The sequence below is a fragment of the Sinocyclocheilus anshuiensis genome, unplaced genomic scaffold (assembly GCF_001515605.1).
Source record: "Sinocyclocheilus anshuiensis isolate Anshui unplaced genomic scaffold, SAMN03320099.WGS_v1.1 scaffold344, whole genome shotgun sequence".
Taxonomy (NCBI): Eukaryota; Metazoa; Chordata; class Actinopteri; order Cypriniformes; family Cyprinidae; genus Sinocyclocheilus; species Sinocyclocheilus anshuiensis.
Window position 1 is genome coordinate 437667 of NW_015557066.1, and position 13086 is coordinate 450752.

The 13086-nt window shown below is 38.6% G+C and overlaps 2 protein-coding genes across 4 annotated transcripts in view; one reads left to right on the top strand and one right to left on the bottom strand.

Annotated features, from left to right (window-relative positions):
* The window catches only part of LOC107676664 (protein FAM222B-like), a 60250-nt gene extending 52458 nt beyond the window's left edge, over positions 1-7792 (top strand). For all 3 annotated transcript variants that reach the window (XM_016471285.1, XM_016471284.1, XM_016471286.1), the window contains exon 3: positions 3949-7792. In XM_016471285.1, coding sequence (XP_016326771.1) covers positions 3949-5645 — 1697 coding nt within the window. In that variant the 3' untranslated portion in view covers positions 5646-7792. The remainder of the gene's footprint in view (positions 1-3948) is intronic.
* A 2313-nt stretch (positions 7793-10105) lies between these two features.
* The window catches only part of LOC107676666 (transient receptor potential cation channel subfamily V member 1-like), a 15218-nt gene continuing 12237 nt past the window's right edge, over positions 10106-13086 (bottom strand). The window contains exons 8-14 of the mRNA XM_016471288.1: positions 12968-13038; positions 12499-12664; positions 12240-12306; positions 11036-11349; positions 10778-10899; positions 10454-10557; positions 10106-10360 (exon numbers count right to left, since the gene is read on the bottom strand). Coding sequence (XP_016326774.1) covers positions 10248-10360; positions 10454-10557; positions 10778-10899; positions 11036-11349; positions 12240-12306; positions 12499-12664; positions 12968-13038 — 957 coding nt within the window. The 3' untranslated portion in view covers positions 10106-10247. The remainder of the gene's footprint in view (positions 10361-10453; positions 10558-10777; positions 10900-11035; positions 11350-12239; positions 12307-12498; positions 12665-12967; positions 13039-13086) is intronic.

Below are 13086 nucleotides of genomic sequence, written 5' to 3' on the forward strand. Positions count from 1 at the left end.
ATTTTATAGTATGTGTACAGTGCAACAGCAAAGAGCTTTTTTTACATTTTAGAGAAGTTAAGCTGCGACACTGAACAGGACCTCATGGAGATGCCAAAAAACCCTAAACCAACCGCCTGCTGACTGCATATATCTACTACAGTACACGGATCCATTCAGTATAAATAAACACAGCAACATACACATGACAAATCAAAACATTATCATGCATGTGTGTGGAAACAACGTGAATGTACAGAAATGTCTGTGCCTGTGCATAAATACAATGTGAGATCAGTGCGTCAAGAGCACTCATACACACATTATTATAACGGACTCACGCGTGCTTACTGTACGACTCCTGTACGCCACCGTAATCGTCTTTAACTTGATTGCAGTCTTCATCTATCAAAATTTTACTAGCGAGACTGGTTATCCAGTCGAGAAAACGTAGTTTGCGTCTCATCTGGCCATACAGCGGTGGGATGTGTTGACAACCCGTTCAGTCTGTACTTCACACTGCGTGATGATGTGTGAGGGCTCGCGCTCTTCAGTGACAATCACAGAATATGACAGAGCTCGTGTTTTAAAGCGAAACACACTGGAATGAATAATTCACTGAAAACGCAACGCAAGTCTCTGTTCTCTCTGCAATCTCTGATGTAATCAGCCTGGTTTACTTTATATTAGCGCTGTTTTGGACGGATTGTTTGAATGCATTCGCTTACTGGATCATTGGACTGAAAACTTTCCCGGAGTTTAGCAGCTTAAAATTATCTGATCGCAAGCAGAGAAGCAAAATTGGGTTAAAGGGTTAGAATAGAAATTGTGCTTCAGTCATTTTGCGTTAATTGCGTTAAATTATTTTAACGCGTTAAGGATTGTAAAATTAATTGCATGCGTTAACGCGTTAACGTTGACAGCCCTAGTTCATTCGTTATTCAGTATTTGATAATGCTTTTGGCTATAAGTGTATATTACATTTTGTTATTTTTGAACCAGAAACTAGTGGCACCAAAAGTAAGTGGAAAAATAATGAGTGTTTTCCAAAGAATAATGTCTTCCGCAACAATGTCAATGTTTCCACTGACGCCCGTCCCAAACTCATACCATTGGTTACATTTTCCCAAATATCAGCATCAGACTGGATTCGCAAGCCCTTCATCTCTCAACCAACAATTATGTGTTAGAACAAAAGTTAAAATTTTAGAATTTTTTTATTTAATCTTCTATAGCATGTTACACTGTCCATTTGGCATTAACGTAAATGTTTAACTATGTACATTACTGTTTAAAGGTTTGGGGTACGTAGGATATTTTAATGAGACTTCTTATGCTCACGAAGGCTGCATTTATTTGATAAAAATACAGTAATATTTTGAAGTATTACGACAATTTAAAATAACTGTTTTGGATTTGAATATGTTTAAAATGTAGTTGATTCCTTTGATGTCAAAGCTGAATTTTCAGCTGCCATTACTCCAGTCTTCAGTGTCACATGATCCTTCAGAAATCATTCTAATATGCTGATTTGGTGCCCATGAAATATTTCTTATTATTATTAATGTTGAAAGCAGGTGTGCTGCTTAATATTTTTGTGGAACCTGCAATACAGGTTTGTGTGTGTGTGTGTGTGTGTGTGTGTGTGTGTGTGTGTGTATAAACTCCATATCAGTATGAGCAAGGGAAGTGCAGGTGGGTCTCTCTATCCCTTTCTGTCTCTCTTTTCTCTTCTCCCCTGAAGTGATGAAAGATTGTTTTATACAAAGACCCCCTTTCAGCAGCCAGACAGCAGCTTCACAGAGAGCACTTATCCTCAATTTCTTTTCCCCTTTGTTTTTCTGTCTGTCTCTCACCCGCTCTCCTCTATTCTCAACCCATCGAATCAGAGGTGTCCTGGCAGGTGAGGATGTCACACTCAGGAAGAGCAGCATTGTGCAGAAAAAGAGCTTATATTGTGAGCAGAGACCTGCAGACTTCTGAATGTAAAGCCAGATAATTAATTCAGCTCATTAATGTTTTTTTCCCTTTTATGTTCACCTTTAAAAGCATTACTGTGATCCTGAAGAGAAGAACAGATGTGTGTGAAAGGCAGATTGATAAAAGGACTCACCAATTAGACAGCTTATTTAGAGCACAGAACATGTGAAGCTAAGATGCTTACTACACTACACACAGACATACATGGTTGCTATATTTTTGGGAGCAGGGCCATCCAGGTTTGAATTTCTTATTCACACTCTGAAACTGTAAGCGAATAAAGCACAGACACATCACAGCGATGTTGTTAAATATAACAGACGTACTTAACAGTCATTGGTTTTGTCTGGGAGGCTGCGTGTTCACTGTGTGTGTGTGTGTGTGTGTGTGAGAGAGAATGGTCCCTGCTATAGCAGATCACACTGTGGCATGCAGAAAGCATGTTACATCTGGTAGTGATGGAGAGGAAGTGAGAAAGTGAACATTCACCTACATCTGTTTGTCATGTGACTTAACACCAAACACAAACGTCAAATAAGGTTTTGCATGAATTGCCCCTAAGAATCAGATTGAATCAGATAGTGAGCATTTAATGTATGTAATCTGTAAAGACTATGTGTTCTGTACTGTAGAGCAAAATAAATATTGCTATAAATGCCACATTTATAGTAACACTTACTGTTAATTCTTTTAGAAAGTGAGTTGTCACTTGTACATTTGTGCACTAGATATTGTTACTTAAAGGGGTCCTATTATGCTTTTTCACTTTTTCAACTTTAGTTAGTCTGTAATGTTGCTGTTTGAGCATAAAAAAGATCTGCAAAGTTACAAAGTTCAAAGTCCACTTCAAAAGGAGATATTTTATTTAACAGAAATCACTTTTCAAAAACTACAACGAACGACTCGTTTGGACTACAGCGCATATTTTCCGGGATTTGTGATATCACAAATATCGACGAATGGAACGAGACCTGGTTGAGCTGCACTAGAGAAGGCAGCGAGTGTTATCACTATGTTAATCAAGACTTTGTAAAAGAGCATAATAGGACCCCCTTAAAGAAAGAGGCTGAGTAATATAACAAGCCCTATGAATATTTTTACTACTTTTCATGTTTTAGAATAATAGTGATGACAAAAAAAGTGAAATGAATAGAAATGAGTAGTGAGCAAAAAATGATAAATAATAAAGATCTCAAGATTAATTTCAAGATCACTACAAACAAATGCAGTTAAGTGTGCTCTAAACTTTTGACTGATAATGTACACTACTTTTCAAAAGTTTGGGGTCAGTAAGATTTTGCTTACCATTTTGCTCTCATGCTTACCAAGGCTGCATTTGTTTGATCAAAAATATTTTAAATTTTTTTTTCCCACTGTATTACTGTTTGTAATTTTAAATAACTGTTTTCTATTTTGATACATTTAAGATATTTTTACAATTTATTCCTGTGATAGCAAAGCTGAATTTTCAGCAGCCATTACTTGAGTCTTCAGTCTTCAGAAATCATTTTAATATGCTGATTTGGTGCTCAAGTAACATTGATTGTTGTCAATATTGAAAACAATTGTAATGCGTAATATTTTTGTGGAATCCCTGATACATTTTTAAGGATTCTTTGAATATAGATTTCAAACGAACAATTTGAAATGGAAAACTTTTGTAACATTATAAATTTCTTTGCTGTCACTTTTGATCATTTTAATCCATTCTTGTTGAATCAAATTATTAATTTCTTAAAAAAAAAAAAAAAAACTGACCCCATACATTTGAATGGTAATATATGTGTAAAATTAAGACGTACTAATGCATTTTCCAAGGCCTCTTTTTCCCATTTTCCTCCAGAATATATCTGTTCCTCACTTTGTCTCCATTCTCGTACTTGCCCTGCTTTGTGTACAAAATTTGGAGTACAAAAACTGTGTACAAATCTTTCAAGGCATAATTTGTTGTTGTTTTTCTTCCTTTTTGTCCCTTTTTGCTCCATATAGGGGACATTCCACAAAGGATGAGATCTGCTCAGTATCCAACCCCTGCAGAATTGGATGCTTATGCTAAAAAGGTTGCCAACAATCCACTCACCATCAAGATCTTCCCCAACAGCGTCAAAGTCCCTCAGTGGAACCACGTTCGCCGCACAGTCAACGGACTTGACACCGCTGGCCCCCGATATAGTCCCTACCCCTCCTCTCAGGCCACTGCCAAAACCGGTCTCCTTGCCATCGTTAAAGTGCCCCTAGTCAAGGGTGTCATCAAGGACTTCAACGGCACACGGGCACGTCTGCACCCGGAGGTGATTATGAATGCTGCCGGCACCCCTTATGCAGCCACCTCGGCCAGCACTTTAAACCTGCACCACCCATCACAGGGACCTCCGAGAGTGTCCCAGAATCTGCAGGGGCTTCCTCCACACCCTCAGAATCTCCAAACTTTGCAACAGCCTGGGCCTCCACACCAAGGACTCGGACACCGACCTTCCTCCTCCATGCCACAGCAGCCCCAGGGCCTTCCGAGGCCCCAGACTCTGTCCCACACGCCTTCTTTAGGCCACCCTGGTGCCCACCAACCTTCAGCAATCCTGCTTCCTCAGCAGCAACTACAGAACCCCCCTGCAAGCCTGCAGGTGGGTCCTCGGAAGTTACCGGTTGCAGATGCCCCTCCTAACGTGACTGTTTCTACCTCAACCATTCCATTGTCCATGGCCGGAGGGCTCCACCAGGGACGTCAGGCAGACTTAAACAGCATAGTGCACCAGATAAGCCAGTTCTGCCAGGCTAGGGCTCAGGGAGCCAGTGCCACGTCAATGTGTGAAGGGCAGATCGCCAACCCCAGTCCCATTAGCCGAAATCTACTCATCAACGCCAGTTCTCGAGTCTCGGTGCATGCGGGAAACCCTAATGCACTTGCTCCTGGCCTCATGCATCCATCGTGTGCTATTGGACCTCCTGATAAAGTGACTGCTTCTGCGCCAGTGAGTGCGATGCCTCCACATAACATGGCCACAATGAACCATGTGTATCACAGCGATATAAAACAACAGCACCTACAGCATCAAAGCCATCAACCACAGCGTAATCCCCAACAGCCGCAGATGAGGTCCTGGACTCAGCATCAGCTTGCTCACCTGCAACACATCTCGGAAGGGGGCAGACACCCCTGCCAACCCCCGAATCTTGACCCTGGCCTCCCTTGCAAGGGCATTACCTATCCCCCAGAAATGGGCATGGGGCAGCCTTATGCCATGAAACCCTCCAGCCCCTCGCCGCCACTTGCTAACAACAGCATCAATGCAATGCCCCCAGGTGCGGTGACACACTACACCAACGGGCAGTACTACCACCAGCCGCCGGTGTGGGGTAGTTTTCTTCCCACGCCGAACAGCGACAGTTCCGGCTCACAGGACCTCCCGGTGCCCTTCCATGGCACTGGCACAGGCAATACCAACCCCACCCCAGCGATGGACTGTGCCCCCATGGGAGGAGCGGCCCATTACCGATTAGTAGGAGGTGCCTTAATAGGGCAGCCTAATCTGATGCAAACAGCAGATTGCATGGGAGGGGACTTCCAGACGCCCTGCTTCCGAGATCAGAATCTCATCCTGATGGGGAAAATGCACAGGCCACCCCCTATGGGCCGGGTAGTGGTCCCCCCCTCTGAGACGCAAGGCCAGCACCCAGGGTACAGATAAGCTTCAGCCCACAAGCCTCAGACACAGTCTCTCCTCAGTGAAGTCAGCCACACACGCGTGTCCTCGACACCTCCTGTTAGTCTTAATGAAATTACATTACGAGAGGAACTAAATGAGCTCAAAACCTCATGAATGATTGTTGATGAAAACAAAGAAAAAACAACAATACAAATATGTCTAAGGAAGAGCAGAGTTTTGTGTTATTAATCTTGCAAGTGATCAATTTTTTTTTCTTTTAACAAGTGCTTTTTTAAGGCACTAAAGGGAATTTAGTTTTGTTTTGTTTTTTCTTCCAATTCTGTCATGTCTCATCTCTAGGTGCCCAGATCTCAAGTGCTCCTGGGTTATTTATGAACGTCTTTCTTGTGTTAGTGCTTACTTTATTAAAGGTGTCTTGTGAAATAGATCACTTCTAAACTGAGGGCACCAGGCCTTCTGTTCATTGGACAACCGACATGCTTTCATTTGAGAGATCTTTGTTTTGAGCCCGTCTTATAACATCAAAATGGCTGACAGACTCAGAGCACTTCCCTCTTCAGCATGACACATTCTTCGTCCGTTCTTTCTTTCTTCAGTGTCTGAGCTATGCGGGAATATGCCAGTCACTGGTCCCTTCAGACTGTTCCTAGGTGAAAGCTCTTGTCATGTGTTCCTGTAACACAGGGCACCTGTTTTTCTAAATGTTTAGAAATCAGATGGATTTGTTATGGGCTTTATGGATTTGTGTGTGAAATTTGAACTGCTTTAGGCTTGTGAAAGGTTGAAACATCAACTCGTTTTGCTAGATGCTTTGTGAGCAGCAGGAAACTTAAATGACAGGAACCGCATACATATATAAAACCTCTTTTACAGTCTTTCAGTGATGCAACAAATCAGGTGTCATTTTGCATTCTGAGTCACTAATGTGAGTGAAGTTTTGTATAATGATTGCGAAAGATTCTGTCTTTTCTCTTTAACGCTGGTAAGGCCAAAGGAGAAAAGCTACAGATGTTTTAATGTTAAAGCTGTGCCATTTTTGTTTTACCTGATCATTATGCTCCCTTTATTTCTTAACATATGAGAAACTACTACTTGAATTGTATAGATGAGTTGTGCAGTTTCAGGTGGGTCATATGTGGTATAGCTGTAAGTGGGTTTGCGGGACTAAACATACTACTGAAGGTGGTGTCTGTAGGCTTGTTGCTAATATTATGATGTAGAAGCTAACTATGTACCAAATCAAGGGTTTATGATCCTGCGTTTTCTAGTTCATCCTTTATAATAATGTACAGTAGTTGCTACTGATTCTTTTGTGACGTGTGCTTGAATTGACCAAATTGATCACTTGCAAGATCATTTGTGGTTAAATTGAAGGCTTTTTAAAAGGAAAAAAGTCAAAAAGGTGAAACAGCAGGTGAATTGCTTATTTTATTGTACACTGGCTTATCTACTGTACTGATGTAACTTTAAAGAAGTGTAATAACTCTGTATGAATGTAGCTGCATATGGATATGGGTTCACAGATTTATTTGGTGTGCATGTGATGAGCGCAGGTGTGTATGGACATGTGTGTGATGGTGGATGGGGGGTGGGTGTGTGTGTGTGTGTGTGTGTGTGTGTATGTGTATGTGAGTGTGTCTTGATTCACGGTTGGTTTGCCTCCCCTCAACAGCCCTCATGAAGCCTTAAGTATTTGGTCCTTGGACTTTCCTTTGACAAACAAGCATGATTATAATAAAGGTATAATGAATACTGATTTTGAAAAAAAAATAAGACTATAAAGGAACAGCATTTTTCCTTGTTTATTTTTATTATCTTGAGCTTTTGTTGAATAGAAAAGCAGTTCTTTAGAATTACTTTATAATGTAAATGAAGAAATAAAGAATATTGTATCGTCATTGTTTTATAGCTGTGTGTAGTTCTGGGCTGTAACAAAATCTTTTTATTCCATGTTTCAAAGCTTCAGTTTTGCAATTTGTGCTATTTATAATTCTGAACTAGATTTTTTTTCCTCATTATTTAAATCTTTTTTTTTTTTTCATTTTGCAATTGCTGTAAAATGGAGGAAGCTTCTAGAAACCTTTCTGGTATCTGTCACTCTGTGGCTGTCAGTTGAATGCGTGGGAAGAGTCTGAAGAGCGTGAAAGTTGTGCTACTCTTTTTTTTTTTCTTTTTTTTGTAATATTGTAATAATAAAATAAAATTCTAATTTATGCTTTCATGTATGACTCAGTTTCAGTTGATTGCTCAAAACCTGCTAAATCTTCAACCTTGAACTGGTCAACCTGTGTATACCCTCATATAGTATTCAAGGACTTTTTTGACAGTGATCTTGTTTTAAGAAACTGTTTCCTCAAGCAGTGTCTGCTCATCCGGGTTTTAAATATGATGCGTTGACTGCTGGTAGCTATCAATTGCAGGAAATACCAGACCATCCCAAACTAAAAACATCAAAGCAAACAGTCAAATATAAATGAGCTGACATTGATGTCTAAGGTGGGAAAAATATTTAATGGTCACAAAATCACTCTGGTGATGAACGAATTTATTTTATTGGTGGTTCTAGTAGTGGTTATTCAGCAGAGCTGTTTACTCTTGCAGGTTCAAACTGAGGTAAAGCAAACCAACTTAACATTTGCTGCTGACACATCTAAATCACTGAACAGATTCTGAGGGATTGTCCTCGCAAATTGTGTATTGTAAGTCAGTTCTGGTAACAAGGTCTGTTAATTATTTCACACAGCCACAGTACATAACTTAAAATGTAGCGGTCAGCATATCTGACACGCCATGGATTTAAACATCCAGAATACACAATTTTTTACAGTTTTGCGTAGTCCATTGAATTTTATTCAGAATTTATTTGTATGTCACTCTTCACAATATAAATCGTTCACAACAACTTTACAAAGCTTATACATCGATTAAAAGTTACTATATTGAGTAAAACAACATTCAGTAGTTTCAGACAAAATAGTGTGTTTGTGCACAGTTGAACTGAATAATTCTGTTAAAATGTCACGATGAGATAAAGACCCTAGAGGTGATTCCTAGAGAACCTCAGGACTGGCAAGTCAACATTTAGAGGGAAAACGGCTTCCACTCCGAATGAGGCCCTGGCTGTCTCAGTTACGCATGATTGCAGCTTGTTTTATTCAACGGCTCTATTTATCAAAGGGATACAGTGCAGGATGTGACGCAGACCAGGCAGGTCGCCGCATTTAAGCCGTCTGGTGCAGATGTAAATTTTAGTTTAGTCATTCGTGATCTGGGGTCACAGCATTTCAGCTCTGCAGTGAAGTAATAGCCGGAGGACATGACCCATCCATCACTGAACCTTAATGAACGGTGTGCTACTGGCCAGTAAAATAGGTAAAGAATGACATGAGTGGACACATTCAATTATAGTGGCAATAAGTATACTGGTGTTAGGCACAGTGGATTCATAGTGTCTGGACCTTATTTGCATCATCCTGTGATGCTTGTTAGATGTAGGTCTCTGTTGTGACACATCAGACACAAGCAGCACCACGCCTAACCACAAGAGGGCGATATACACAAACCGTTTTGCACGTTGCCCCTAAAATCAGTCCCAAGATTAGCTTTCATTAATTACATTGGTATGCATTAAAAGTAAACTGAATATGCAAATATTTCACTTGATTGCAATCACTCATAATCACTGAGAACATAAATGTTCTGAAATAAAAGATGTCTATATCCAACATTCAAGCTTTGTACAGTTTTGCCTACAGAAGGTGTCTGAGGGTCATTCTCATTGTGCAGTACAGTTTGCCATCATCATTATATGTCTCAAATGTAATGTCTTTAAATGTAAAAAAAAAAAATATAACAATAAATAAAATAATAGGTAGCCTACTTGGGGTACTTTTGTGTTTGAGTTTAGTGTTAATGTAATGAATAAATTATTAAACAATTTTTTATATTCATATTTTAAATATGGAAATCATATTAGTTTTGTTTTATCACAATTAAGTGAACATTGAGGTGAATATTACATACTGTTATTTATTTTTTTAATTATTTCATGTTTTAGTGGACACACAATTACCAACTATTCTTAATTTTCCAATCAAAATCTAATAGAAAAATTATTTCTCATCAAAATGACAGTTTGAGACTAATTTTGTTTTTGTGATATTGGTTTGTGTTGAAAAAATCCTGTTTGCTAAAACTAAAAACATCAGTATGATATCAAAATTTCAAAGATGATTCAAATATTTCAAAATGAACATAAAGTTGACATCCTAATTTTAGCTAGCTCTCAGTCCTTTACTGAGCAATGGCTGACTTCAGCTCTTTATTTCCATTCTGTTCTTTTTCCTGCCACAGTGTGAATAATCATTATATTTAATATTTTTTTAAATTAAATTTCATATTTCATATTTTCACACACACATATGAAATTAGATATGTATATTATTTTATATAAATGCTTTCTTAAATTACAACGTGCATATTCATTTTTTTTTCTATTACAGTTAAAAAGATATGATGCATAACAGTTTTAACCAGTCATCCTATACAATATATCCTACACCAGTTGGACTGAAAGGGAATTGTAAAATACATTGCAATAGATTACAGATTATAAAGGCATCATTATACGAAGCTAGAGGCCTCAGCTAGAGGACTCAGCTCCTGTACATCTCTGCGTTGTGGTCTCTGTGTCCAGCGTTTACTGAACGTTTGCAGGAGTCCACCCCGGCTGGGCTCTGTAACCAATACAAATGATATGATGTAAGATTAAAATAACACAAACACACACACACACACACACACACACACATTTGTTTAACATTGACTACCTCTCTGAAGTTTAGTTGGGGAAGGTACAGGCATGCATTTCCCAGGATCCTCGGTAACTACACCCAGGTTTCTGTTCCATTGGTTCCAGTTGACTTCCTCCACACTGAAAGAAAGAGGACCCATGCTTCAATTATTGCTCATGGTTTCACTTAAGTGTGTTTGACAGTAAACACAGATCAATACAGGGTAAGTGTGCATTATTATGTATAATGTTTGTGTTTGCATGCTAATATCCTCTTTTCAAAATGAATCATCCATTTTTAAATAGGAGACAAATGCAGACTTTAGATCTTGTGGTTTCGGGTGGAAGCCAGCAGGGTCACCTGAAACACCAGCGTCGATCAGGCTCCTGCTCCCCGCCTAGATCCTTCTCTTCCCCGGAGCGCAGCCTTGTCTTCAGACAGTGGGGAAGAATCCACTCCATGTCCAAGGTGGTGATTGCACGCTGTGAATAACAATGAATAACAAACAAAAATGGCAAACCATTACAGCCATTTTGCCCACTGAATCATTTAAAGGATTTACATTGTATGTTTATTGCAGAAATGGGTAGACAGCTTTAACTTTGCCTTTGATTTCACCTGTAGTTTCCAGATGCTGGTGCTCTCTACAGACATCTCCTCCACTCTTTGATTCATCAGAGCGATCAGCATGTTCAGCATCAAAATGTAAGTCATCACTATATACAAAATTAGCAGTACATAGAAGACCTCTATATACTGATACTGATCGGTGAACTCCAGATTTCCCATGCCAATCGTAAACTTGAACATCTCCAGAGTGGTGTAGTAGATGCTCTTGAATGAGGGCTTCGTACAGTTTTCATTTCCAGTAATAGGAGCGAATAAAGATCGTCCCATACTAGGGACTCTTTCATCAAGGAGCGTTACCACGGCTGTTGAATAAGAAACAAATCATTAAAACACAAACATTTGTGGAATTATTTGAGCAATAGAAAATTTAAAAGAACATAATTTATTTGAAATATATGTCACTTTTGATCAACCTAATGCATCATTGCTGAATAAAGGTATTAATTTCTTTCAAAAAAATTTTTTAAAACTTGCTGACCCAAACTTTTATGCAGTAGTGTAATTGGGAAATGTTTGTTGCGTTGTGATAAAAATTAAATTAATTGTAATAAAAGAGACGCTTGATTGTGCCATCCCAAAAAAGCACAAAATCACTTTTACTGACTTTTAAATGAACTGTTCCCTCCTGGTGGAATGACCTGTCCAACTCAGTCCGAGCAGCTGAGTCCTTAGCCATCTTCAAGAATCGGCTAAAAACACATCTCTTCCATCTTTATTTGACCCTCTAACTCTAGCACTCTCTATTCTAATTCTATTCTTTAAAAAAAAACTTGTTCCTTTTAGACTTGCACTCTATTCATTTGCTGCTTGTTTTATTTATATATATAAGTAAAACTAACACTAGCTTTCTAATCTTTTTGTATTCTATCTGTTTTCTTTTCATTTATTATACAATTAACAAAAGCAAAAAAGACCTCTAACACTAGCTTGCTCTATTTGTTTTCTATTATTTCTGTTTTCTTTTTATTTATTATATTATTTAAAAAAAAAAAACCTTGCTATGTATACTGCGTTCATTAAACTAACTGAGACTTGTCATATAGCACTTGCATATCATTGCTCTTTTGTTGATTTTGATTGCTTCCATTGTCCTCATTTGTAAGTCACTTTGGATAAAAGCGTCTGCTAAATGACTAAATATAAATGTAAATGTAAAAGAGTCAAGGACATTCATGAATGTATGCAAATATACCTGCAGAGAACCCAATGAGGAAGACCATGTACACGACAAGGAATCGACGAATTTCTCCAAGAACCATCTGACAATAATTAAAGAGTGTGAGAGTGTGTCGTATACACATGAAGTAAAAAGCCTGAACTGTAAAGACTGGTGTACACTAAAATGAGGCATTAAATGTGTTGCATAGTGCTACACAAACCATACTTTACTAATACTCTAATCTGAAGGCCAGAGCAAAGGATGATGGATAAGAAAGACAATTATCACTCACCTTTTGTATCATGACATTGTAGATTCCCATATTTTTGGACCCCCTGGAGAAGTAGAGTAGATTCACCCAGCTCAAGGCAAGACACAGAACTAGACAGGCCACATATTCATCCTGACCAAAGCAGTACAGTAGAGCACACACCAGGAAGAGCACGGCCTGCAGAAAACTAATGCAACAGAAAGCCTTATTAGGAGGAGTAAACAATGAACCTAATGATTACTAATTCTGGAGTAAAAATGTGTTTGATTAGTGCAACTTAGCTGTGTGATGTAAATATAGAGTGATTTCAGAAATGTCAGAATTTTCAGAAATCAGACATGTGATAAGTTTAAACCCTAACTAGTAGAATTATTGGCAAAGAATGTAATTTCAAGCGATCTGTATTTGGAAGTTATTAATACATAAGTAAAAAGAGAGTGCTAATTAATTATTAATACTTAGATAAATATTAGACAGTGAAAGCACTCACAAAAGCTGATCGGTGTATCCATCTATGATCAGGGACTGAAATCTTGGACGCTTTCTTAACATATCTATTAACTTAAAAGATAAGGGAATTCAGTCATTTCTGTAAAGGGGGGGGGGGGG